General features: G+C 40.3%; 1 protein-coding gene across 2 annotated transcripts; it reads left to right on the top strand.

Annotated features, from left to right (window-relative positions):
• Window positions 1-242: 242 nt before the first annotated feature.
• Window positions 243-25086, top strand: GPD1L (glycerol-3-phosphate dehydrogenase 1 like). 2 transcript variants are annotated; one of them, XM_032107484.1, is made up of 8 exons: window positions 243-379; window positions 5084-5261; window positions 5998-6138; window positions 9794-9932; window positions 11116-11228; window positions 18628-18735; window positions 19151-19257; window positions 22134-25086. In XM_032107484.1, exons 1-8 carry the CDS (start codon window positions 327-329, stop codon window positions 22228-22230), a joined length of 936 nt encoding a protein of 311 aa, XP_031963375.1. In that variant the 5' UTR covers window positions 243-326; the 3' UTR covers window positions 22231-25086. The 2 variants fall into 2 exon arrangements, with proteins under 2 accessions (XP_031963375.1, XP_031963366.1); XM_032107475.1 differs by having other exon boundaries at window positions 246-379; window positions 18502-18735.
• Window positions 25087-26325: the final 1239 nt, after the last annotated feature.

Genomic DNA, 26325 nt, shown 5'->3' with positions numbered 1-26325 from the left:
ACGTGGTGGTGTTTGGCCATAAGTTGGACCCGATGATCTAAGAAGTCTTCTCGAACCTAAATGATTCTGTGATTCTGTGATACGGCACAGTGCCGGCGGGATTGCCTGTTTTGTTCGAGGGCCCCTCGATTTAGGCTCGTCCTCCACAGGAGCCGTCGCGTCCTGCGCGGCTCCGGCGGGCGGGGGGTGGAACTACAGTTCCCGGCACGCCGCAGGGGCGGAGGGAGAAGCGGGCGATGCTCTGACGGCGGAGGCGGGAGAGGGGGGCGGTGGCCTCTCGGAGCTCTTCGCCGCGGCCGCTCTGGCGGGGCGCGGGCGGCGCTGCCATGGCGCTCTCCGCTGCCCCTCTCAAGGTCTGCGTCGTGGGCTCGGGCAACTGGTGAGTGCGGCGGCCCTTGGCAGGGCGGGCATCTCGGCGGCCGCCACGGCCCGGCCTTCCCGGAGGCTGTGCCCACCGGGGCCTTGCTGTCCGTTCCCGCCCGGCGCCGTGGCCGCGCTCCCCTCAGGGGTGGCGGCCGTGAGGCCACCCGGTGCTGGCGGTGCAACGCGGTGTCGCCGGGCTGTGGCGGGCTCTGGGTCGCGCTTGTTCCGTGCGGGAGGGCTCGTCCTGCCGTGCCGGGGGCTCGTCCTGCCCCCGGCTCCATCGGAGCGGAGGTGCTGCCCTGACATACTCGGAGGAAGAAGCGGCAGAATCGAGCACGCAGTTTTAGTGCTTGTAAACCACCCGCATGTTCTGCGAAGAAGTTGTTCTAGGATATTTTTAACCTGGTATTTGTTGTGTGCTTTGTCCGCTATCAGATGACGTAGACATTAAAGATGCTGTACCTTAAAAAAAATTTTTTTTCGACTACTCCCTGCCTGTAGAGCTTCACTAACAACCTCACTTGTCTACAAAAGTGTTGTTCGGGGTTTTCTGTGTTCCTATGTGCCTATTTTCCAAGACAGTTCAAAGAAGAATTGCGAGACACTAGGTTATTTGAAATACCTTCTTTTCCCCCCGCCCCAGATTGATTATGCTGAGGCCCACTGAGAGCTTGAGACAAGTTTTTATTGCTGTCTCTATCTCTAGTTTATAATTAGACCTAAGTAAACTTGCTTCTTCATCCAGTGAAAGCAATACACTTACTTGACGTCATTCTTCGAGGAGTATCATGTTGATAACCCTTCATCTTCTTTAGTTATTTCTTTGGCTTTACCCATTTTCCTACCGTTCCTGATCACTGTTCTTATGCCACGTCCCTCTTTACAGTGAATAAATTAAGTACAATGTGTTATAGAAATATACCTTCACAGTCTGTCACTTCCAATTACTAATGCTAAGCACACTTTATTTGGGTAACATTGGGTTTTAAGACATTAAACTCAGAGGAGTTCCGTGTAGAACAAGGTACTATGTTTTATTAAAGCAAACTTGCCAGTCTTTTGTCAGGATGATCTTAGACTTGTTGCTCACCCCCTGCCCACTCCATGCAGTTGGCTTTTGCTGCTGTTAAAAATATCAGCAGCTGCCAAGTTTTATTTTTCTTTGTGGTGTCTTCTTGAGGGAATGGCTGATGTTTCAGTGCAGCATCTCTTGCTTTCCTTGCACCAGCTTGTAAGATGAATAGGGAGATACTGTGCATTGCACTATATGTCACAAGGAAATTACGCAGTTAGACCTCATCTTTTAGGAGTGTTGTGGCTGTTGTTCCATACTTGAAATCTAGAAAAAGTTTTAGGAAGTTTGACTGCATTTATATTTGATTCACTGCAAAACACAGAAGCGAAAGGATTTGTAGCTATTGCTTACTAGCAATAACCACATGCAAATATATTTTGTTTTCACCTCACTGGATCAGTTTAATACATAAGAAAAGCTGCCTAATAGGATGAGTTGGTGGCAAAATGCCCTTATCTCCTATGCTGAGAGAAAGAAAAACGCTGATGCCTGGTAGTAGCATTCTCTCTTTCTTTTGGGGATAAATGTATTTAAATAACTTATGGCTTCATTCGTATGTAATGGCAGGGTTTTTTGTGTCAGGAAAGCAGAAACCAAAGTAACCAAAAATTGAAAATAGTAATTCTTGGAGAGGTAGGTGATTTCTTCCTCAAAATCCATGAGATGACAGACACCAAACCCTGACTGCAAAGAGCACTGTGATTCAGTAATATGTGTAACCATCAAACTAAATTGGACCAAATTTGTGTACCATGTAAGTGCCTTTTATGAACTGGTGCCTGCGGTCCTAAAATATTTAATTAAAGTTTTAGTATTTAGTGCATTAAAGCAGGTAACTAGAAAGAAATGGAAGCATTTATAAACATCTGATCATTGATGTTTGGGGATTATATATTTTATAAACATCTGATCATTGATGTTTGGGGATTATATATTTTTGAAGCCCGAATTATAGGAGTGTGTGATTGGTGGTGCCTAAATTGTAAGCATGTAAGTAGTTGATCTGAGTGGGGTTCGGCATTTGAGCAGTTTAGAGACAGTGGGTCTTGGGGTTCTGTGTGAGATGATTCCATCAGACAAGTCTTTAACCTATATCTGGGATGAAAAAACCCTAAAGGAGCTTGGCAGGACAGTAGCTTTGGAAGGGTTAATCCAGTCACCGTGGTTGATTAACTACTTCCAATCAGACTTGTTTGGTTGGTTTGCTACCGGAAGGTCACCTTAACAATGAAGTTGACTTGGCAGGGGTCACTTGACACCTGATGGAAGATCATGGGACAGGACAGATGGCTCAGCACGGAAGGGCAGGAGCTGTGGTGTCTGCCGGCCTTGCCCTTTTAGGGTTGCTCAGCTGGTGGATAAGTGATTGTGTTAGAATCTTTTAACAGAGGGCATAAAGTAAGCTGTCTGGGATGTGGAGAGAGTACACCTTGGGAGTATGCCTTGAAGCCCTGGGATTCCAGGACAATGCCCAGAGTCATTTAAAGCACTACAAGCTCTGCCTTAATCCTGTACTGTAGCCTGTTCTTCTGATAACACTTCCACGGCAGGTTAATGAGGTGTGCACAGCCAGAATTTATCCCTCCCTGTTTTCTTGGGACCAGTTGTTAATTAACCTGATTGCCAAACTTGAACAGAAACTGTAAAATTTGGGAAGAGATGGGAAGTTACTGGGCAGAGGTGTTTATGCAGCTAGGAACTTGCAGAAAACTGGGAGGAACTGTGGCTTAACTGAGGTGATTTTACAGGGACAGTGGTAGAGCTAGATAATTATATCATTTGCACTTGCATATTGTGACCTCCATTGCTGCTGTTATCAGGGCAAGTTAAGGAGTTTTTTGACTTTGTGCTTTAGTTAAAAAGTGATGAAGGGAAAGCAGACCGACTGTGAAATGGTCCAAATGAGTGGTTGCAACATCATGGGAAATGAGAAACCGGAGAAGCCAGTCAGGAGAACCTTCTTGAATTAAGAAACTAATCTTCACTTTTTTTAATACTGCATTCAAAGGGTGGGGAAAAAAAAAAAGACAGCTCAGGCATTTAAGTGTTAAATAGTAATGCAATTAATGTCGCGCTTAAGTAGTCCACACTGCCAGACTTTTTGCTGGCAGACTGAAAATCCCAGTCAGAGAGTTGCTGAATCAGTTATTTCTGTCTTGCTCTGTTACCAGCAAGCACAGAGAATGTGTAGTGAAGTTCAAACCAGAAGGCAGTGGATTTGCCAGGATCCCAACTTTGTATATAAATCTGTAGGAGTAAAAATGCTTTTGTTCAAGGAGCGCAGAGCACTGTCTGAGGAAGACGTACCCGTGTTGTGTTGAATGTGAGGTCTGCTGGTTGTACGGGGCTGTCATTTGGAGGCTGATCTGGTGAGCTGTATACCAGTGCAACAGAAACCATGCTGTATGAGCTTGATAAAAGATGGCTTGCAATTGTCTTCTGTATCACCTCCTGAACCCAGGGGCATTTTTAGTGTGTGAAGTGCTATTAGAGAAGTAAATTCCAGTCTTTTAAGACATACAGTTTTATGGTGTCACTATAAAAGGTCTGCTTAGGATACTAAATTTTTTTCTGCCGCTACTTAGAAAGTGATCTTAGCCATGTGCTAGCACACATCTTTAATACAGCGCAATGAGTTGTGCCATATCAAAAGCTCTTGAAGTAGAATGAATCCATTTTGTTTAGTTGCCAGCTATGGGTTTATTACAAGCAATGTCCGATATAAATTTAGGGGATTGTGTGTGTGTAACTAGATTGGAAAAGTCAGTGTTCTTACCTCCTAGTAAAGTGTGCAGTTTACACACACACACACACACACGCACGTAAGCCTCAGATCAATGACTGTATTTTTATCGCATCTCTTAAGATTTTTTTGTATCTCCTTAGTAGGTTATCACTAATTATGAACCTACCTTCTACCTCATGAAAGGAACTTAGGTTAACAGGTTTAATAGAATGATGAAAGGGAAGATTGTGTTTGTTCCTCCTCTCATAATTGTGATTAATTTCATTATTGCTTAGAGTTTTGGGAAGTAAAATTGATCACCATAATATAGATCTCACTGTATGCTGTTCTTGGGGAGAATATGAGGGTAACAGTAATGGACTTGTCTGCCTGCAATTTCAGAGAATGCTGTTGCAATAATTAAGTTCTGTGAGGTTGGCTGCACAACCATAAAGCTTATAACTTCTGCAACATATAAAAAATTATTCTTGGCTTTCAATGGCTATCAGTATTGTACAACAACTGATGAGTCAGTCATCTTAGAAAAGAAGCTTCCCATCTCTTAAAGGTGAAAATGACAATTTGAGCAAGTTTAGTATGTCACTTTTACCTCAGCTTTGAAGATACAATTTGATTTGGGGAAATACAGGAACCTAAACTCTCAGTGGATAGCCAATAAGAAAACAAAATAAATTAGGACGTTTCAGTAAATGCTTCAGTCCAACCTACTCTAGCTGTAGTTGAGAGAAAGCAGCAGGTGTGAATGACTAGTGTATTTTTCCACTTACTTTACTATATCAAAATGCTGTATGGTAACAGGTCAGATAATCTGTGAATTTGTAATTGTTTTAAAGACAATCTCTTTTTTTGTACAGCAAAACCATAATTTTTTAAGACTATTTTTGTTTTCTTTTGTGCAGGGGTTCTGCAGTTGCCAAAATAATAGGTAATAATGTAAAAAAATTGCAGAAGTTTGCTTCCACAGTGAAGATGTGGGTCTTCGAGGAGAATATTAATGGGAGAAAACTGACAGATATCATAAATCATGAACATGAAAATGTAAAGTATCTCCCTGGATACAAGCTGCCAGATAATGTGGTAAGGCTCAGAAGCTAAATTATAGTTATGGAGTAGAGGGAACATTGCTTGTGCTGTAAATGGAGCTAGAAATTTGTTTTGTTAACACCTCTAGGGTTTGTAATATTTCAGACTATGCTATTCTACTGATGACATCAGAGATTCAAACAAGTAAAATTATGTAATTATGTAGTTAAGTAAATCCAATGCACTCTTTCTTTTTTGGTCTTGCTGTTGTCTTTATGTTACTTCAATTTCTGTATAAGAAAGCAAATGTGAAAACAAGAGCAAGATTAATAGCTTTGCCTATACTCATCAAAAATAAAATTGGCCTCAACTTTGGATTTGAGCTGTTGGTCTAGGAAGTTTATGCTACTGTTTCTTTTCAGTGATGAAACTGATGAAACTACGTTTGTAGCATTCAGCATAAAACCAAACTACTGGTGTTCAAGATCAAACTGGGGAGGTTCAGGTTGGACATTAGGAGGAATTTCTTCACAGAAAGAGTGGCTAAACATTACAATGGGGTGCCCAGGGAAGTGGTGGAGTCACCATCCCTGGAGGTGTTTAAGGAAAGACTGGATATGGCACTCAGTGCCATGGTCTAGTGGACCGGGTGGTGTTCAGTCACAGGTTGGACTCGATGATCTCAGATTCAGATTGATTCTGTGATTCTGCTTTTACTTTATCAGATAACACTTGTGTGTAGTGTTAATTTTGAAAAGTTATGCAGCCTTTCTTTCCCATAACTACACAGGTTGCTATCCCAAACCTTAAGGAAGCGGTACAGGATGCAGACTTGCTGGTTTTTGTTATTCCTCATCAGTTCATTCATAAAGTCTGCGATGAAATCACAGGACGAGTACCCAGGAAAGCGCTCGGCATAACTCTCATAAAGGTATAATAAACACTGTGCGCTAATAACCGAGAATGTGTCGTGGAATCTTCTAAGACAAGGTGACTTGATATTTTGATATGAAAAGTCTCCGTGCATTATTCACTTGATTGGTCCATTAAACCTTTCTAGGTGTAAAATTAGAATTTGTCTCGGTCATTAGTGGATTGTTGTGCAGTGCTTGCAGGAAGAGGAAAATGGGGCTCTTCACAAGACTTTCAGAAAGAAAAAGGGAGTCAATATGTTTTGCACCACTAAACTTTCCAGTCTTTTATTTGTTGTTTCCAAAAGCATCATTAGATGAAGAACAGAGCACAAGCATAATGCTTTGATTGTTAATGCACATCCCACATGCTGAGTTGATAGTTTCAAGAACTGCTGAGAGAATTTCATGTGACTGAGAGGATAGTGTTCTTGTTCATGTCAAATACTATGTTGCAACAGAGAGTCTGTTCAGCATTGCCCGGACAGTTTGAGCATAGGAAATAGGAGAGGGCAGAAGTGCAGGAGGCATTTCGTTGGAGTGTTTGTAATTTTGCTGGCAGGAAAATTTAAAATTGTGGATTAGTTTATTCTTCGGATTGTTTTTGGGTGGGTGGGCTTTTTTCCTCTGTATGTTTAGCTGGCAATAATGAGCTATTCCCATAAGGTTTGGAAGATTCTGGTTTGTTGTTGCTTTGTAGGCCATTTTCTCAGCACATATTCCTTTGTTTCCTGTCATTTCTGGAAAATGATACATTTATGGAACTGTGCTCAAAAAAGAACAAAAAAACCCTATCACTGCTTACTGCAAGCATGTCTCTTTAGTTTGGCTAACAAAACCCATCAAATCTATTGTTTTGTCAGTGCTGACCTGGTGTATTGCTGAGATGTATGAAAAAGTAATGCTTCCAAAATGTTCTTGCTGCAATTTGTAGAAAAACTCCTCATGTTGTAGAAGGGTAAAATAAGGCACTGTTAAAAGTGCTCAAGATAAACTTTATTCTCCTTTAATTTGCTAAATGTGATTTATATTCTCTTAGTGACAGGAATAACTAATGAAATTGGTGGACTGAATGAGGATTTATGTCAGCATATGTGAAGTCAGGGTCCTGGGCCTGTATTCCCTTGGAATCACTGTTCTGGGTACTAATTACCTGTGCTCTAATGGAGTGTTGATTAATGGCTATATTTAACAAAAAAAAACAAAAGGCCGTGTTTAGTATAGTGGTGGAAGTGAAATTGTGGCATTTGCCATGCAGTGCAGAGTTGGTTACTATGCAGCTTCCCACTGTCACATTGCAACACTGCATCCGTAGGCAGCCATTCCAATGAAGTGCTGTGAGGCCCCTTAATATTTTGCGGGAGAATGCAAAGTACATGTCAGTTTTTATGAAAAGGCATAGCTGTGCATCATTAAAAGTACCATTTGAGAAGAAAGGGTAGAGATTTAACACAACAATGAAACTTAAGTAGTAGAGGCAGGAATGCATTCTTTCCTTTACTTTTGCATATTCTTTAGGCATGCTGTTTTCATCAGTGTCATAGTTTTTGGGTCTCATGCTCAATGCAAATGCTGTTAAAGTGGTTTGTGTTAACTTTGGTGGTTAAAGTGCAGTTCTGCTCTGAAAAATATAATTCGTGGGACATTTAGTTCCTGTGCTTTCTAAATTACTTGTCAAGTTAGCAGTGTGTCATCTTTTAGTCTTTTTTCTTGTTTTTTTTTTTGTTTCTGACAGTCTAATCTTCAAGCAGAGCCTAAGGTCTGACAATAAAACTGAGTTTTTGGGAAATAAAGGCATTTGTATGCTGGTTAATATGCATTTCCATTGAAACATTTGCATCTGTGTTGCTTTACATTAGCTCTGTGCCTATGAAAACCTAACAAGTGACTGTGTGGCTGTGGGAGGAAGAATCATATAAAACTTAGAGTGCAGTACAGCAGTGAGCACAGGAAGCAGGGTAGCTGAAAGTCATTCAAAATACTCTTCAGGCAACCTCTACATCAGTCTCATTTTCATTTCCCTATTACAGGCCCCAGGGATTGCTCTGACAGGCATGTTAGGCTGCAAGCGATAAGGTCACAGAATTGGACTTGCATTGCCTGCAGACCATTGCTGCCCAGTGAAAATGCCGATGCTGTAGCCTTGGTTTTGCAGGGAGGAAGGGGTGTTTGGTTTTTATTCTGTCATTCAGTATTGGATTTAACTCTACAAGAAGCAGGTACAGCTCTGTGTGACTTGTGTCAGGAGTTGCATCTGTTTCACAGTGGAGCAGAATCTGGCACCTAAGCCTTTCTGGTCTCCTTTCACTTGCATGAATAATTATTGTGCAGGTATTCACATTTTTGGAGTTGTTCCCAATGTGTGCATGCTTTTCGGTTTATTATTTGCCTGCTTAGGAAGAGGGGCCTTACAGTTATTTTGTGGGGACATTTTTGACACTATGAGGGAAAAATACAACATGTATTGTGTGCTTGCTTTCAGGTTGGTTCTGTATGGCTCATTAAAGATGAGAAAGCAGAGCTGTGCATTAAGCGATACCAATTGAAAAATAATGCAGAAATGCAAGCACTAGTTTAGTTGGCAGGTTTTATACCGGCATTTCTGCATGTCTCTTGATTGCACCATGTTATTTAAGGAGCAGCGCCTTTAACCTGTGGAAGCGCAAATTACTGCCTGCCTGAAATGTCACTACTGGCAGCATACAAGTGTGTATGTATATGTATATCTGGAAGTAATAGAGAAACTCACTTTTTGCCTATAAATCATAATTCAAAATTACCAATTCCCAAAAGTATCAAATCCTCAACATTAAAAAAGAGTGATATACCGTGGGAAAGAATGACTATTTCAGTAGCTGGTCTGCCATTACCCCCGTAATAAAAGCTCAAAAGAATTCTGCATTTAGCAGGCTGGGAGAAAAGGATTTTATGGGAAGAAAGTGGTCTCATTTGCAGTTCTAGTTCAGGCAATTCAGGGTACCAGACTCTTCTTGTCTGCAGCATCAGTATGTGGGGTGATCTTTTCTAAGGCCCTATTTCTGCCCCTTTTTCACATTTTGTAAAGAGCACATTATAAATACAGATTTAAAATATCCTTAGAAGTTAAATTATTCTCAGTTGTCCAGCTTTCTACTTATCTGTGAATGGCTGTTCTGTTTGTATTTCTACTAGTAAGCTGTTGTTGGTGTTATACACTGGGGAATCTGACTCTGATATTTCAGTTCAGATATCTCTTCACAAAGCAAATTATTCAGATGCCATTTTGTGAGTTTTAGTGCAATTTCAAATCCAAGCTCAGGTTTAGTTCACAACTGATGGATTGGTTATGCTTCACTGATTAAGGATACACTGATTATAAGCACCTGATTTTTGAACTAACAAAGCAGAATGCTCAGCACTTCTTAGAATCAGGTCTTTGAGGATGGAATAACAACTGTTTTCATCATCTAGAGTTTAGTCCTAAATCTTAAGGTGCTACCTCTTATGATTCTAAGAAATCTTGGAGAGGTCAAAATAGGACAAGTATCCATGGTAGTACATCTGTCATCTTTAGTCTCTGTCTGAATAGTGCTTGTTTCACTTCTCATCTGTGGACAAGACTAATTGTGTTCTGCTTGCATCTCTACTGTGCCTAATGAATGACTTTTTAGTAATTCCATTTAATGTTGGCTGCAGGGAATAGATGAAGGCCCGGAGGGACTCAAACTGATCTCTGACATTATTCGAGAGAAGATGGGAATAGACATCAGTGTGCTGATGGGAGCTAACATTGCCAGTGAGGTGGCAGCAGAGAAATTCTGTGAAACCACAATAGGTACTGTTCCAAGTTGTAAGAATATTTAACACATGCTCCTGTCCTCACAGGTGCACACCAAATAGCTCAAATTTCACTGTTTTCGACATTAGCTGACTGTTACCAGAAGCTGTTGGTTGAATTTCCTAGAATGTTTACACTTCCAAAAAGACTAGGACAATACTGGGAATAGAGGGAGAGACAAGAGCACAATTTTACCTATTCTTACTAGGGTTATAACCTTAGCATGTGAAATACAAGCATGCTTTTTATCACCCTTCGTATAACAAACTGCTTCATTTTATTACTGTGTGTAAGATTTTTCTTGGGTCTGAATGGCTTTATATGGATAAACAGTTATAAATTCTGTATTCCAGCTCAGGTGCTATGGTCAAAGATGGTACCTTCATGCATGTTTGTTTTGGTTTGACTTTTTTGGTGGTTTTTTCAAGGTATCTTGTTTTTATTTCTCAAAATATTTCGTTCCCACAAAAGCTAGAAAATGTTTTGGTTCTGTGTTGATCTCTGCACACCTTTGCAGCGTGTAGATGTGCCTAGTCTTGGATTTTACAGTTTCTAGAAAGGCATGTGTGTGTGTATATGCATACAGGTACTCACACTTTATAGCACAGAGTTTGTGTTATGGGTTTTTTCAGTGTTAATTTTTACAGTTTTATGCACTGCTAGCTTTGTAACATCTCATTCACAGCTTTTGCATTGAACTTAATTTTGAATGGTTGAACAACATGTTAGTGTTTAGAAACAATTGTCAGGGGCAGCATGCTTGATTAATAAAACAGCTTTGACATACCTTTATCAGTAGGTATTTTTCTGGAATGCAGACTTCGAAATAATTACTAGAATTGCTCCTGCCATATTCTTAATTCATCTCTGTTATTATATTATTAGCTGTTCTTTTTAAAGGGAATGATCAGAAAATGGAGAGTATATAGAGAATTCATGGAATTGTTATTTAGAACCTGTTGCTGAGCAGACAATAAATTATGAAAAAGTCCTGAGTAATTCAGTGCAGAGCTTTTAATGCAATGTCGACATGTGATTGGTCCCTTAGAACAGATATGTTTAGGATTGAGATAGAACAACCTTATCTCTGCTTTTAGGCGTTTTGGCTTGCACAGGAAAGGCTAAATAACATACAAATAAATTATTCATTTTTTTAGCTTCTCTTTCTCTTTCTCAACAGGCTGCAGAATCTTGGAAAATGGCCTTCTCTTCAAAGAACTCCTGCAGACTCCAAACTTCCGAATAACTGTAGTTGACGATGCAGATACAGTTGAGCTATGTGGTGCTTTGAAGGTAAGATTAACAGGCTGCAGATGGTACACAGATGAAATAGTGATCCTTGTAGAAAAAAAAGAGGTTATTTCCATTTAAAAAAATAAGTTCACTGTATTTTATATAATATATAAAACTGCCACATAACATTTCCTGAAGAATCAGATGGGAAATGAGGGAGCAGCATTTTCTGAGAGCTGGCTTTTAGATCTGTGTCTCACCATCTGCCAGGTTCTCTTTCTACATCTTTCTACATCTTCCACTTAACTTCCACACAGTCATGAAGCAAGTATTGATTTCATCTAAGTGGCTGATACATTTCTAGATCTATTTCAGTTCCCTTTTTTGTTTTTGCAACTGTGTTCACCAAAAGAAAGGGAGAAAGAATTTGGCATTAATGCTTTGTGTCTGTTGACAAAACTATCCCCCTCTTCACTGACTTAAGAAATGTGAGCACTTGTTTTATATTTTGTGGACATGTACTACATAAGGTTTGTGTGAATAACCACGTACAGAAATGACCTGAATAGGGAAGAAGTTATTTTGGACAGTTACTCATCCAACATTTTTTTCATAACAAAATTGATGCTGACAGGAAGCAAAGGCTAACTTAAACATTGTTTAATGGCTATTTTTTCAGGTTAATTTACAAGCCATTTGTGAAGGGGAGGCATTAGTTGTTTGGCACCCTAGCAAACAGTACCGTAGTTCACATTATCTGATACCTGCCCACAATCATTTTGATGGGTGTAGTGGTTTAATAATTAATTTGGCTTACTTACTTATTTTTTGTGGTTTGGATAATTATTTTGTCTGCCTTTGGTTTTGCTGTTGAAATTTTGTGTAAACTAAATTAATTGGCTTGCAAAGCTACCACACTAAGCAATGATGTCTCAAGCTAAGGAATTCTGATTCCTGCTTAGTAAAAGTAGATGGATAGCTATAATAGCATATTTTTTGGCATATTAATTTCCTTAATTTCATCCTGACAGCTGTCATACTGGAAGGCCTGAGAAGGAGGAGGTTGTGGGTCTGTGCACTGATGGGATTAGGTGTTTTTATGCAACACGCTTTGGGGTTGCTGTATATATAGCAATTTATTGAGATTGTGGAGCTTGTAATTTGTCTCCACTGCCATTGCTTTAAAATGCTCTGGTGATGTGGGAGGTTACCAGAAGTCCCTGTGTATAGACCCATGAAATTAGTCAAAAAATTTTGGAGATTTATTTTTCTTTGAAATCTGCTCAGCAGGATATTTTCTGACTAGCTTAAATTCTTGTCTGATAGAGGAATTCTGTCCCAGGAAATTTTTATTCAGACAAATCTTGTGAAGAGATGAGCATGCCCGTCAAACTGGGCAGGTAGCCAGCAAACACTCAAAATTCCACTGTAAAGGTCTACGTCAGGCAAGATACCAATATTTCTTTGGAAGTGCAGTAGAATTTAAATAGAGTATTGTTCTTGACCTGCAAAGATACTAAGGTGAAACTTCTGGGGTTTTTTTGTAACCTTGCTTTATTACTCTCTTCTGCTACATTATTCATCATGCATCCTGCAGACTGAACTGTCTAGTTGTATTACTAAAAAGCTGTTTATATTCTGTGTGCTCTAGTCATTTGGTTTGGATTGCAGTATATTTTGTTAATTGAGTTGAGATTTCTAAAAAATGCGTGGTATAAGGTCTAACCAGAAAGTTAAATAAGGACAGATTAATTGGTTTAAAAATACTGTGGATTTCTTGCATAATTAAAAGGCAAAACTGGTATAGTTTTATTATATATATATTTTTTTAATATATATATTTTTATATAGAAATGGCATAGATCTGTCATTCTAGTATAGGTGATGTCTTTAAACATACAACTCCGCCTAAATCTAAAAGAAAATATTAATAAAATCGTATCTTTAAAAGTGATTTTACACTTAAAACCCTTTCTAATAATCCTAAATCTTGTGCTGGCAGCATGTAAATAATGTCCTGAGCTGTTTTAAACTCAAAGATTGCAAAATTTTATTAATGCATTGGGAACATGTCTGGCTCTGAAAGAAAATAAAGAAGCTAAAATTAAACCTATGGATATGGATCAGATTTTATTGCCATAGTGCAAAGCAGAATGCAAAACTCAGATGTGAATAGTGTTTTTTCTTAGAAGCTGTACCTACTTTCTATTAGAATTGTTTGCTAAGGGTATCAACAAGAACTTTACTTTTTTATCATTAGTCTGATAGTATTTGTAATAAAAATTTGAAAAGTAAACATCTTTTATGTGGAGGGCTGGGAGCCCTTGGAGAAGAGAGGCCTGAGGGCAAGACGATCTTCCCCAGAGATAAGCAACCTTCCTCCGGGTCTTGTCGAGAAAGTGAACCACCCCCAGCATGCCTTGTTTCTGTATGGTAATACCCGTTGGCTAGTTGGTTTCTACCCCACCCCCTGCCTACCCCATATAACCTCTGCCCCCTAGCCCTGATGCAGGGAGCCTTGTCCCTGGCCACCCCTTCACAGAGATTGCTGGACAATGAAGGCTACCTCTGGGGAACTGCTATGCAAGGCTCCTGTCTCTCTATTCCCGAGTTCGCCTTGGGTGGTTTCACAAAGGGCTGAATCTCAGGAGCTGGAATCACTTGTAGCAGAGAAATTGCTACACTTGCTAAAATCACTTGTTGCCCAGGGGAGCCGCCACCCCTCCTGGAAGAGTTGTTCCTTGCAGGACACTCTTTCTGGGAAGGTCGTGGCACACTGGGTTGCCCAACCTCTGGCCTCCTTTGGAAGCCAACAATTTTCATATGGTTTTTTTAGGGTAAAATCTAATGTGTAGCTTCAGTCAGCTGACAGTTTGTTAAACTTGGAAAGTTACTTCATAAAAAAATAGTAAAAATTAGCATTTTTTAACTTCCTGGAAGGAGGAAATTCCAGTTTCAGAAGGTGACAGTGTCATGTTGTGTGGAGACACAGGCAAAAAAGAGAGGCTCTACTCTCTTTCTGTAGCAGTGCCAATTCAAAATGTCAGTAGCAGCACTGCAAACTACAGCAAGGAGGACAAGGGTAAACAGGCAAACATGTCACTCCAGACTGTCTTTTTGAATGTGGATATAGTAAAAGCAATTCCTGTATTGGTATTTAAAGGATGAGATATTTAAAGGATGAGAAACAATACACTATGGAAAACAGGATATTCTCCTAGTTTCTGCATTTTTCTGCAAATAGCAGCTTAGGAAAAGGAGACTTTCCCGGTATGACTGGCATAATGGCCTAAATGTTAAAAGCCTGTACTCTACCTCACTTTTTATTTCTGCAAGCCTTTCTAAACAGGGAAGATTTTCTGTGTGGGTGGTTGCCTAAAGGTTGGGAAAAAATACAGAAGGGTAACAAAGACTGCTCTGAGCACAGCTTTCCCTTACAGTGATAATTACAGGTTTGAAATTTGTTTTTGGAAGCCTATTTGAGTTCAGACTGTAATAATAAGTAGTGCAGCTGGATGATCATAAGAGAACATGTGCTTGATTGCTATTTATATACGAATATATATATGGATATGTACAGAATATCCACTTCATTCACTGTATTTAGATTTGTGACAATGGGCTGGTGGAGATACAGTGAAGTGCAGAAATCAGTGCCATGAAAATGCAATCTCGTGTCAGTTTGGAGACTGGCTGAATAGACAGTGGCAGTGACTTCACAAAATTTGGTGGTACTGAGGAGGAGCAGCTTTCTACTGTAACCTGGCTGTTGGAACAAAATGTGCTTGGTATGTTTGTTGGGGTCTCCTCTCCCCGCCGTGTAGCCCTGGGAGAGGGGCCCTGAGGGCACAGACACGGGGCTTCCCTGCCCCTGCTCAGCCCCGTTCCCATTGGTTGGTTTGTGTTCCCTGCGCGGGCAGAAGGACCCTCGGTCCCGTGACTGTAGCAGTTCCTCGGCAGAGCTCCGGCCATGCGGCTGGAGAAATAAACATCTCTCTGAAACATCTAGCAAGAATCTGTCTGTCCATATATATTTCCTTTCCACAGGACGCCTGGTTTGATATATGCGTGTTACAGTATCCGCACTGTAACACATGTTCTTCTTTGTGAGGATTTTTTTTTCTTTTGAGGACTGATGAACATTTCACATTTGTCTGTTGACCTTTTCTAAGGGTTGAGGACAGAAATTAACAAAGTTCAAATTTGGATAGTTGTTTCAAGGTGCCCAGTTGGCTTTATAGGCAGAATGACTCAAGGCCGCCTACAAGTACACCTGCCATTTGCCAGATGATGAATGAGGCTTCCTGGGAAATGCTTAAAGGTTGTGACACCTAAAAATAGCATGTGAAGCTATGCACACATATGGATGTGCTTTTGGATACTGATGGATGTGATACTGCCGAGCAGCATGGACCCAAGGTTATCACTTCGGAGGTGTCCTTACCGCCTGTGCCAGTGTGGTGTTACAAGCAGCACAGACGTAAGGCAAGACTGAGCTGGGGTATGAACCTGGCCACGTCCTTGAGAGGCCATGTAAGCACTGATAGCTGCAATCTTGGGGGTAAATTGTACCCCACTCACTTACCCAGTGCAGCAGTGCCAGGGGTATTTCTGTTGCTCCAATAACAAACACTGCAAAAGGTACAAGTAGACAATGAAATACTGTAGGCCAAATTGTATTGTAAATTATGATCAAGTAGACTGCTTCAAAGTGGAAAGTCAAGCAGACAAAGCTGGAGAGAAGGAGAAGCTTTAGTATGGGAGTGTTCAAGAAGTATATGGAAAAAGCCCAATGGTTGCTCAGTCATGTTAATGTTTTTAGCTGAGTGCTAAATGCTTACAGACTTCACATACATGTAAAATCCATTTGAATGGGTTATCCCATCGGAAAACTTCTTAAATATCTGTTTGACTTCCTCTTGCTTTGCCATCAAATGAACAAATATGCTCTGCAAGAGGTATCTGATGAAAATGTACCTTGACTGAATCACCCCAGCCAAGATCTAAGCCAAGATGATTTAAACTACCAGCTTTATGAGATGACTGTCTTGGGCTGCTTCAGGTCTGATGTTGGGATATCTGTCTGCAATTTTTAGGGTCACCTTTACACCTCAGCTAGCTGCTGAAAAAGCAGTGACTGATCCTCTGGCTTCATTTGATTCAGAGTCACCTAGCCATGACTGGCCACACAGCTCTGCAGCTGCCTGGCATTTGTGGTTCTTACAGTCCAAAACCCAAAACCAAACCAGCTGTTAATCAGCTGGTTGCTTTCATTAACAACTTCTGATTGTTGTTCTTTCTTCATCAACAGCTAAAGTTGATTTGGACAATCTTTTAATTTTGTATTTTTCCCTACATGAGGTGCTACACTGGCTGCCATAATGTTGGTTCTCTTGCACTTTCTGTTGAGGTCACTACTGTTGCTGTTGCATGCAGAAAGATATTAGCATTCATTACTTCCTTGTTTGTTTTATCAATATGTCAGAATGCCATCTTTTTTTGGAGGGTTTCGTTAGGGTTTGTTGTGTTAGTTGGGTTTTTTTGGTAGGGTCAGTGGAGCCATGGCTAGTCTCTGCTCTGACTCCCAAGCCAGAAAATAGTTTCTGTAGTCACTTCGCTCAAATGTGTCTCATCAAATGTCTATGTTCTTTAACCAAAGAAGGGACCATATAGCTGAATGTTCATGAAGAAACAGCACATTCTTTGTAGAAGGCTGTCACCAGGTCTGAGGAAAAAAACAAACTTTTTTTTTGCTAAGGGAGGTCTTCCTGTGTCATGAACCTTCTGGGAATCCTTGATTAACTATTACTGTTATAGGAAGTCTGCATACTTAAAGGGCTGGATACTACTGCCTTGGCTGAATTTGGTCCCTTAGCATGTCATCACAGAAGTCAATAAATGTTTTTTAGATGTACTATTGCCTTAATCTTAAAGAAAATCTGGATAAAAGGACTATAGGATGTCAGTCTAACTTCACGGCTACCTCAGAGCAGGAATAACTCAATCTAGCTAAAATCTTGTTTGGGTGTAGTGCAACCTGTTTATTCTTAAAGATGGTCAATAGGAGTAGCTCCACAGCCTCAGGGGCAACTTGTGTTAGAGCTTTAACTATGCTTTTATCCTTGGAAATACTAATGTAAGACTTGCCTTTTTTTTTTAAGGTTGTTCCATAAACATTGTTGTGGTTTGACACTGGCCTAATGCCAGGCACCCGTAAGAGTCACTCACTCACCCTCCCCTGCCACTGCTGGGCAGAGGAGAGAAAGAGAAAAATAATTAACAAACACTTCATGAGTTAAGGACCAGGAGAGAACACTTAAAGGGCAAAACAGGCTTAACTTAAAAAGTGAATTTATTACTAACAGAGTCAGAGGAGGATAATGAGAAGTAAAATAAGCCCTTAAAACACCTTTTCCCCCAGCTCCTCCCTCCTTCCCACCGACAGCACAGGAGACAGGGCGTGGGGGTTTGGTCAGTCCATCACCGAGATTTCCTTCCGCTGCTCAAGGACAGGAGTCCTTCCCCTGTGAGGCCATGGGTCCCTCCCACGGGGGACAGTTCTCCTGAACTTCCCTGGCGTGGGTCCACTCTCAGGAGCAGCAGCCCCACCGCCCCTGCTGCAGCCTGAGCCTCTCCCACGGGCACACAGCCCTCCCAAAACTGCTGTGCCGGGGCTCTCTCTTTCCACGGGGTGCAGCCCTCCAAGGACAGGCTGCTCCAGCCTGGAAGCAGGGCCCTCTCTCTCCACTGGGTCTCCCACTGGGTCACAGCCTCCTCTGGCATGGGCACCTCCCCCACAGGCTGTGGGTGGATCTCTGCATCCCCTGTGGATCCCCACGTGCTGCAGGGGCACAGCTGCTTCACCATGGTCTGCACCACGGCCTGCAGAGGAACCTCGGCTCTGGCACCTGGAGCACCTCCTGCTCCTCCTTCTTCACTGACCTTGGTGTCACCATGTTGTTTTCCCTCACCTCCTCCTCTTCTCTGATTAGAAGCAAAACTGTGTGACTTTGTTTTGATTTTCTTCTTAAATATGTCATCACAGAAGTGTTACCAACCTCTCTTATTGGCCCAGTTTTGGCCAGCAGCATGTCCATCTTTCAGAGCCATCAGAGATTGGCTCTGCTGGACATGGTGGAAGTTTCCAAGAGCTTCTCACAGGAGCCATCTCTGCTACCAAAAACCAGGCCGTGCAAAACCAATACAGAAATCAAAATCCCCAAACTGAAATAACCCAAACTAACAACCTAGTCTTTCAGTAGAAAAGTGTTTGCATTTCTTAAGGACATCTGTAAGCAGTAATTAACTCCTTTCCCATTTCTCTTCCTATTAGAATATAGTAGCAGTAGGAGCTGGTTTCTGTGATGGCCTTTGCTATGGTGACAATACCAAAGCTGCTGTTATTCGCCTTGGCCTAATGGAGATGATCGCCTTTGCCAAATTTTTTTGCAAAGGACAGGTTTCTACTGCCACTTTCCTGGAGAGCTGTGGCGTTGCTGATCTCATCACAACATGTTATGGTGGCCGGAATCGACGCGTAGCAGAAGCAGTCGTTAAAACTGGAAAGGTACCTTATTCACTGGGTGAAATCTATTCTTACAAGTACTGCCACTCCTCGTTTGCTGGCGTAATAGTAGAGTTATCTGAGCCATGCTGCTGAGTGAGTGCCCTTCTCTTTCCTCTTGTTTTTTGAGTGTGTTACAAGGCTAGAATGAGTGTAAAGGTGCTAAAACATGGAGGGGGGGGGAGTGTGATTTAAAAAAAAGCTTGAGAGATAAGACATTGGGAGATGCAGATTTAAGAAGAATACTTAAAAACAAGAATATAGGAGAATATTATATATGCTCACTCAAGGTCACTTTTGAAAAAGAAAAGACTCTCAGTAACTTTTATTTTTTTTAATCCAGATGATGTTGTCAGGCTTCTGAAAACTTTATCATAGCTCTCCTTTGCTTTCTTTTTTTTTTCCCTCTGTTGCTTAGTCTATTGAAAAATTAGAGAAAGAAATGTTGAATGGTCAGAAACTGCAAGGACCACAGACTTCTGCAGAAGTGCATCGCATCTTGAAGCAGAAAGGAATGCTGGACAAGTGAGTAAGAACAGATAAAACAACTTCCACATGCCACTTTTTTATCCCCATAACACCTTCTGCATATTTGGTTTTGATATATTCATAAAGGTAATAGCCAAAAAGAAAATCACTGTAATAACAGTAGATTAAAAGTTAAAATCAGAGAGAGAAGTGAGCAGAACCTCAAAAAAATATTGGTGTAGATAGAGCTATTACTGTTACATGAAATTTGTGAATGTCCTTCTGTTTGCAGAGTGTATTACTGCCTTCTGCTACTACAGAAAAGCACAGCAAGTGTGTTCTAATATGTAAAAAGAAAAAATGCATGAAAGTAGAGCTTCCTAAAGAGACTGTGAAAAATCTCTACATCTCATTTCACTGTAGGAAATTCATTACTTACCTCCAAGGAGAGGAGCTTGGTAATCATCTGAATTATAGTGACTGCTTCCACCACATGGATTCTACCTTAGATACTGCAGTTCTCCTTCCTAATGTGACTTCCAGTTTGCTGTAGGCTAGAACCTCCCATCTGCTTCTGTAGGTCAGGGGCTGGTTTTTTGTGGTATGAAAGTAAGCAGATTGTCCTGGCTTGGTTCACTTGTATTTGAGTCAGAACATGAATGATTCCTATAGCCACACACACAGTTATTTCCTTACAAGATTAAGGGATGCATTTATCTCTTCCTGTTTGTAAAAGAGGAAAAATCAGAAATTAAAAAACTGCCAGTCAAAAGACCAAGGCTTGTAACTTTTTTTTTTCAAAAGCATTTTTTAAAGTCTAGTTTTAATGGATCAGCTGCATTAAATGATTAATGTTTTAATATTATCTTTGGATGTAAGGTCTGTCTCATCTGTGTACAGTATTTAAGCTAACTGTAGAAAAAATTAATTAAAATGTTGGCTTCGTTCTTCGCTGTTTATGATTCCCTAAATGAAACAGGATGTTGTGTTTGAGGGTTGTTTTGTATCATGTTCTATCTTACAACAAATCGAGTGCATTATAGATGTTTGCGGGTTGTGTTTTTATGAAAGACATGAAAACAGTGTTGCTAATTTATTTTTGGTATGCCAACATATAGTGTCAGTTCTTCATAAAAGGTCTCATTCAACAAGACTTTTGAAAGCAACTTTCAAAGTGTTTTTCAAAAACTACTGCTTTAAAACAAAACACAGTGGAGCAGCCATGGTTTCAAAGTGAAGAGGTAAGAGTCTAGTAAGGGTAGAATTTAATATTCTGGTCCTACAAAATGAGTCCCAAGGCTACGTAGAAGTGTGCAAAAGTCAAAGTTCAGCAGAAGAGCCTCAGTAGCAGGGTTGATGCCTATTGATACTCGTGATGAAATTACTTCTTTTCAACAGCTGTAGACTTTGCCCTCTTGATGTGCTCAGGCCTAAGATGCATTTGGAGTTTGCTGGCCCTGAGCCTGCAGCCAGCCTTGGTACAGGTTTATCCATGTGAAGTGTGGCAGACCTGTGCACGGTAATGTTCTCTGAGATAAGCAGCAGGACTTAGGTATCAGGTTGTGGTTTGTAGTATTGGTGCTTCTTCACTGAGAAGTAAGCACCAGTACTGTATCTAAACGTGTGGGAAACTTGCTTTTGCTTCAGAAGGTTTACCTGTTTTGTGGCCACTTCTCACACAGGCATAGCGAATTTTATTAGTGCCTACATGTAAGCTTTTATGGTAACAGCAGATTTAACCCCGCTTCAGCCCAGTACATCATACAAAGTGAGGGATAAGTGAGGTTTGTTAAGGAATGCGGAAGTCATTGTGTAATTTTTTTTTCTGCAGATTTCCTACTAAGGGTTTTGCAATCTAAGCATTGGATTTGAGAGAGCAGCTATGTGGCTATATGATAATTTTTTCCACCAATGAAATAGAAACAGAACTCAAGTCAGTCTAGTTTAGGGCAAGGTACTGATACCAGGGTTACTGCAATGTAATACGTGACAGTGGAATGTATAGGCCATCATATATGGTGCTCATATATACTGAACACTGAAATGTGCATTACAGATAAAGCTTTAGAGTGACTGATGGGACAACTTTCTTAGGAGAAAGTCCTAGTCCAGATTCTGAATCACTCAGAAATCAACTATTTCACCATCTCCAATGACTGCTCTTTTTTATTTCCATTGGTCAAAATTCATCAATATAGAAGGCCATGCTGAAATGGCATGTACTTGGTGAACAGATCAGCCCCTAAAATTCACCAGGCTTTGTATGAAAATGGAACTTGTCTGGCTGTTACTGTCTGGGATGGACAGAAAGCAAATACAAACTTCTGTAAGGCATCTTGGCTTTAACAAACCTTCAGGTTATCAGAGAAGCCTGAATAATTTGGAGGTTGTTGGAGACCTGGCCAATTTAAAAAAAAAAAAAGAAAGAAAAAAAATGTAGATATGGAATTTTGTATTTCAAAATCCAGGTTTAATTTTGGATTCTTATTAAAAACTTGACCTTCAATGTCTTCTTGGGTCTCTTTCTGTCATATTCTATATTATCAAATTATTGCTCAGAAGTACTGCATAATGGATGTGCCAGTCATCCTTTTTAACCACAGATGGGTACTGCTGTAAGAACAGCCAGGAAAAATGTTTTTAATTTATTTTTTAGATCACTTTATGGTTGTGCCATACATAATGTGTGTCTCAGGCTCCATTATAGCTAGCTAGGCTTCTGAGAGCTACTCTATTTCAGAGTGCATGCAGGTTCTGTAGTTATCCCCTGCTTTTCAGCCCAGCATTTGCACCTGACAAATAGAAAAAAGAAATCATTTTTTCCACCTCTTCCTTTTCCCCCCCTCCCTCTCCTCACCCCTTTATCTTTCATTTAAGAAAATGTTACAGAATAAATTTATGCTGTGTTTGCTTTCCCCACCCTCTTTCCTCAGGTTTCCACTCTTCACGGCTGTGTATCAAATCTGCTATGAAGGGAGGCCTGTCAGAGAGATAATATCCTGCCTTCAAAGCCATCCAGAGCACAAGTAAATTCCATCAGGCTGTTGTACTAATGCAGCTTTTTGCCTTTCGAATTCATGTCTGGGTTCAAGTGGATGTAGCTATCATTAAGCTTTGTTCAAAGCTGCTCCCTAGGTAACAGGAACAACATGAATGTCTCTGAGCAGGTATTGGTGTTTGTTACCCAGCCTGGTTTGACACAGCATGTGGTGTTGGCTTGGTGATTGTCCTTTTACTGGCTAAAATGCAACTCTTTTGAGATACACAGTACAACAGTTGCACACGCAAGTGTACTTTGAGTTTGCTCCTACAACATAAAACACAATGCTTTTTTGTCTCTTATTGAAGCCTAGTCCAAAATCTGCTGGACGCTATGGGAAGAATCCCACTGGTTTTGGTCAGAGACTGAGTCAAGCCTATAACATTGAAATATTAGGAATCTTTCTGTTAGAATTTTGTTTTATTCTGTATACACAATTAATTGTTAACATTTTGCATGCTTATGACTATATTAATTTAAGCAATGTTGGTGCAAAACAAATGGTAGCAGTTATTCAGGGGGCTACAGGGATATATCAATGAACTCTAGTGAAGAATATTTTGATTTTTGAAAGTCGTTAAAAATGTCAGGCTACATTGAAACCAATTTCTAAGTGAATTTAAAGTTTTTAATTACACTGTTTTAAAGGGAATAGTCTAGAGGGGGATCGTTACTTCCCCTTCTGGTTTTTAATCCTTGCATTTTTGTATTTCTACATTTCTCCCTTACTGTTCCTAGGTGTTAGGCTCGTCTAGAATCCCATTCCCCAAAGCAAGCCAGAGATGCTGACCTGGGGGTTCTGAACCCTGGAGCCTACAGTTCATTTTATTGTTTTACCTGTGGTTGTTCTTCACTGGTATTGTTGGTTGGGTGGGGAAGAATACCCTTGGGAACTGCTCCAAGTTGTTCTGGTGTGTTTCTAGCTTAGCTGCAAAGTGTTGCACTCCACACAGCTCTCCAAGGAATGTCAGGGGAATTCCCTGGTACAACACACGCTTGTGTCGTCAGAAGGATTGTGTGCCAGTACGATGACTGCATTCATTTCAGTGCCTGCCAGTGACTGGCACGTCCACCAGGCTGTAGTCCTGATCCAGCCTCCCCAGTTCTGGAGTTACTCTTTCACTGGACAAAACTTTTGTGGGTGCTGAATCAAATCCTTTACAACCAATCTCCCAGAAAGCTTCTGAAAGGCATCCATCTCTTTTATTCCCTGGATATCTCAACTACGTTTTTTTCAGAAACCTTTGCTTTAACAGGGAGGTTAATTTTATTTGTTATTAGAAAATCTGTGATTTTATGGAGTTTAAGGGGTGGGCAGGGATTGGTTTGTTTGGTCTTTTTAGATTTTTTTTAAGATTGATGCAAGAGAAGATAGATAAGAAAAATCTGTTTTGCTTTTCTTGTATACTAAAGTGTGGGAGTTTTTTTGTGAAATATATGCTAGGTATATTAAGAGTGGACTCATTATTCCAACTGGGAGACAAGGGTTGGCATTAGAATTTCTAGAACAAGACTGCCCATCTGCTCTGAATATCCACGCCTAACATCTGAGCAGTATCAGAACTTTTGTTCACTGTTCTCAGTGGTGGTTTTAGACCAGAAATCATGAGCACACACCCATCCTGAAACTTCAGGTTGTCGTTCAAAATCTGATAAAACAAAGAGGATGCCTGGGAATAATCATCATACTTACATAGCCTGGATTACTCTGAAATAGGGAAGCATTGGGGCAGCTTTGTGTAGACAGGAAGACCCTTCAGCTCAGGAGTACCATTCTTTGTGTTCCCGTATTGTTTTGCATTAATATTTGGAAGATCTCATGAATGTCCTCAGATATTCAGGGATGAGAAAAAGTTCTTTTGCCTTACTTCTGATTTAGTGCTAAATATAAGAGATCGCCAGAAATTAAATGACATCAGATGTTTGTGATAGTTGGGAACATCACTGGTAGAGCTGATTTGGAGCAAGCACTCTGCTTAGATGTTTAAGAGGATGTTTTAAGGTTGGAAGCACTGTTATGCTAACGCACACATGGAGCATACACTCCTCATTACTGCATAACTTTCAGTGTGTTTGCTTACGCTTTTTGTTCTGTTTTTTTAATACCAAATTGATGGCTTTTCCTTTGTATGTGTACATATACATTATATATATAAAATTTTTTTTACATGCAGTATGTAGGACAGTAGCATTTTGTAAGATACATAAAGGGCTATATGAGCTAAATGTGGTAAATTAATATATATTTTTAAATTATTTCTTTATTATTCCAATACTTCTTTTACCACTGAAACTCCCAAATCATAATTGTTCTTGTTTTGTAGAGAAGCCTATTCTAAGGCAAATCCAGAGAAAAAGTTTTTATTAAATTCTTGCCTCCAGTCTGTTACGATATTCTTGGTTTTTTCAGACAAAAAGTGAGGTTTCAGTAACTAAAATAACTAAAATAGTTTATTAAAATTTTTATTGATGGTTCACCATTTACATTTGCTTTTCAGCGCCGGAGAACACTCAACTTGGCACTAGGTATTTTTCCCCCACTAATACTTACTGCTCATTAAAAGACTGTGGCATGGTACTGAAACTGAAGGATTAGAAGCCTACTCTGCAAATACTCTGTTTTGCCTAGTACTGGGGTAGTCTTACTGAAAACATTAACCCCTGTGTAAGAGGGTCATAAATTTGTAACTAATTCTTGGTTTATGAACTTTAATTACTAAGGAAGGCATTACATTCTAATGATACTTACTCAACTTGCCCTTGTCATATGTACTGATTTTGTTTAGAGATGTTGAATGTATACCTGTTTGAAGAGTTAGTACAAATAAACATTTTTGTCTTGGGAATTGCTTTGGTTTCTGTTGTCTCATTTCACAAGGCTTGCAATTAATATTTTATTCACTTGGTGGAATGTAGGTTTTTCTGGCTGTGGTATGTAATGATAGCAGATATGAGGTTGCCATGAAAGAACATAAATTTTAAAAAGAGCCATTTGGCATCCAGATGTCAGCATTTTCTTTCTTTCCATTAGTGGTACAATTGTGGTGTCTTTGACCTCTGAAAACAGGTTCTTGTCTTCAGTTCCTTCAGTTGCTGTGGGAGCCACTGGAGGGCACTGGTCGGTAAGTGACTGATTCCACCCTCTCTGGAGTTAACTCTTCTGACCATTTCTGAATTTCCCGAGGTTCCTGTATGACTGCACCTGTCTTACAGTGTGTTCTTTGTATTTAGGAGATGGTTATAGTTCAGCACCAAATGCATGTGTTGTAGACCCACTGGAATTGAGGGAAGGAGATTGATATAAAATGCCCAACATATTATTACCTCCACCCAAGGCATAAGACGCTCCCAGTACAGGGCAACAGCCACTACCTCAGCTCCTTGACAATATGGGCAGTGAGATCTTCCAGTATCACTGGGGTTCCTGTATTGTGTACCCACCAATGTTTGTTTCTGTTGGGTGTTGAAGTTGAAAGACCTTGGGAAATAACAAGAGCACATTGTGCTTGGTTTTGTAAGTTTGTACATCAGCCAAAGGGGTGGGAGGTGTCACAGGTGTTTAACCGGGGAAAGGAAGGTCTGCTACTTAGTGTGGGAAACCATACTGCAAAATGAACAGGATTTTCTTGGTGAACAGAATAATGCATTGTCTGCTGGAAGCCTCAGAGCTGTTAATAAAATGAGAGTAATGTCCTAATCCATTATTTACACATAGGGATACTGAGAGGAGTAAAGGCGGTTGCCCAGCAAATCTGTGCCTGGATGCATTTTGTTCCTAATTTTAAGATGGAATTTCGGCCATTAGGTCATTTCTTGAGGTACTTTTACCTCAAAATTATATTTATTGTAAGAGTGCATGAAATCAACCAATAGAATAAATACAAAAGTATTTCAAGCATACCATCCAAAAGGGCTTAAATTCTACTTAGCCTGAGTCAACAGCAAAGTAAAAACCATCACAAGAGAATTAGGATGGACACCTTTGTTTTATGTATCTTCTGAAGGGGTGGTGCTTTCTCACTAAATCAGTGCAAACAGGCTGGGTGTCTCTCATTGTCTGACTGCAAATAAGAGCCAGGCTGTAC

This window comes from Corvus moneduloides, chromosome 1 (genome assembly GCF_009650955.1).
Source record: "Corvus moneduloides isolate bCorMon1 chromosome 1, bCorMon1.pri, whole genome shotgun sequence".
NCBI classification, from domain to species: Eukaryota; Metazoa; Chordata; class Aves; order Passeriformes; family Corvidae; genus Corvus; species Corvus moneduloides.
This window is presented reverse-complemented; position numbering and strand designations above follow the sequence as displayed.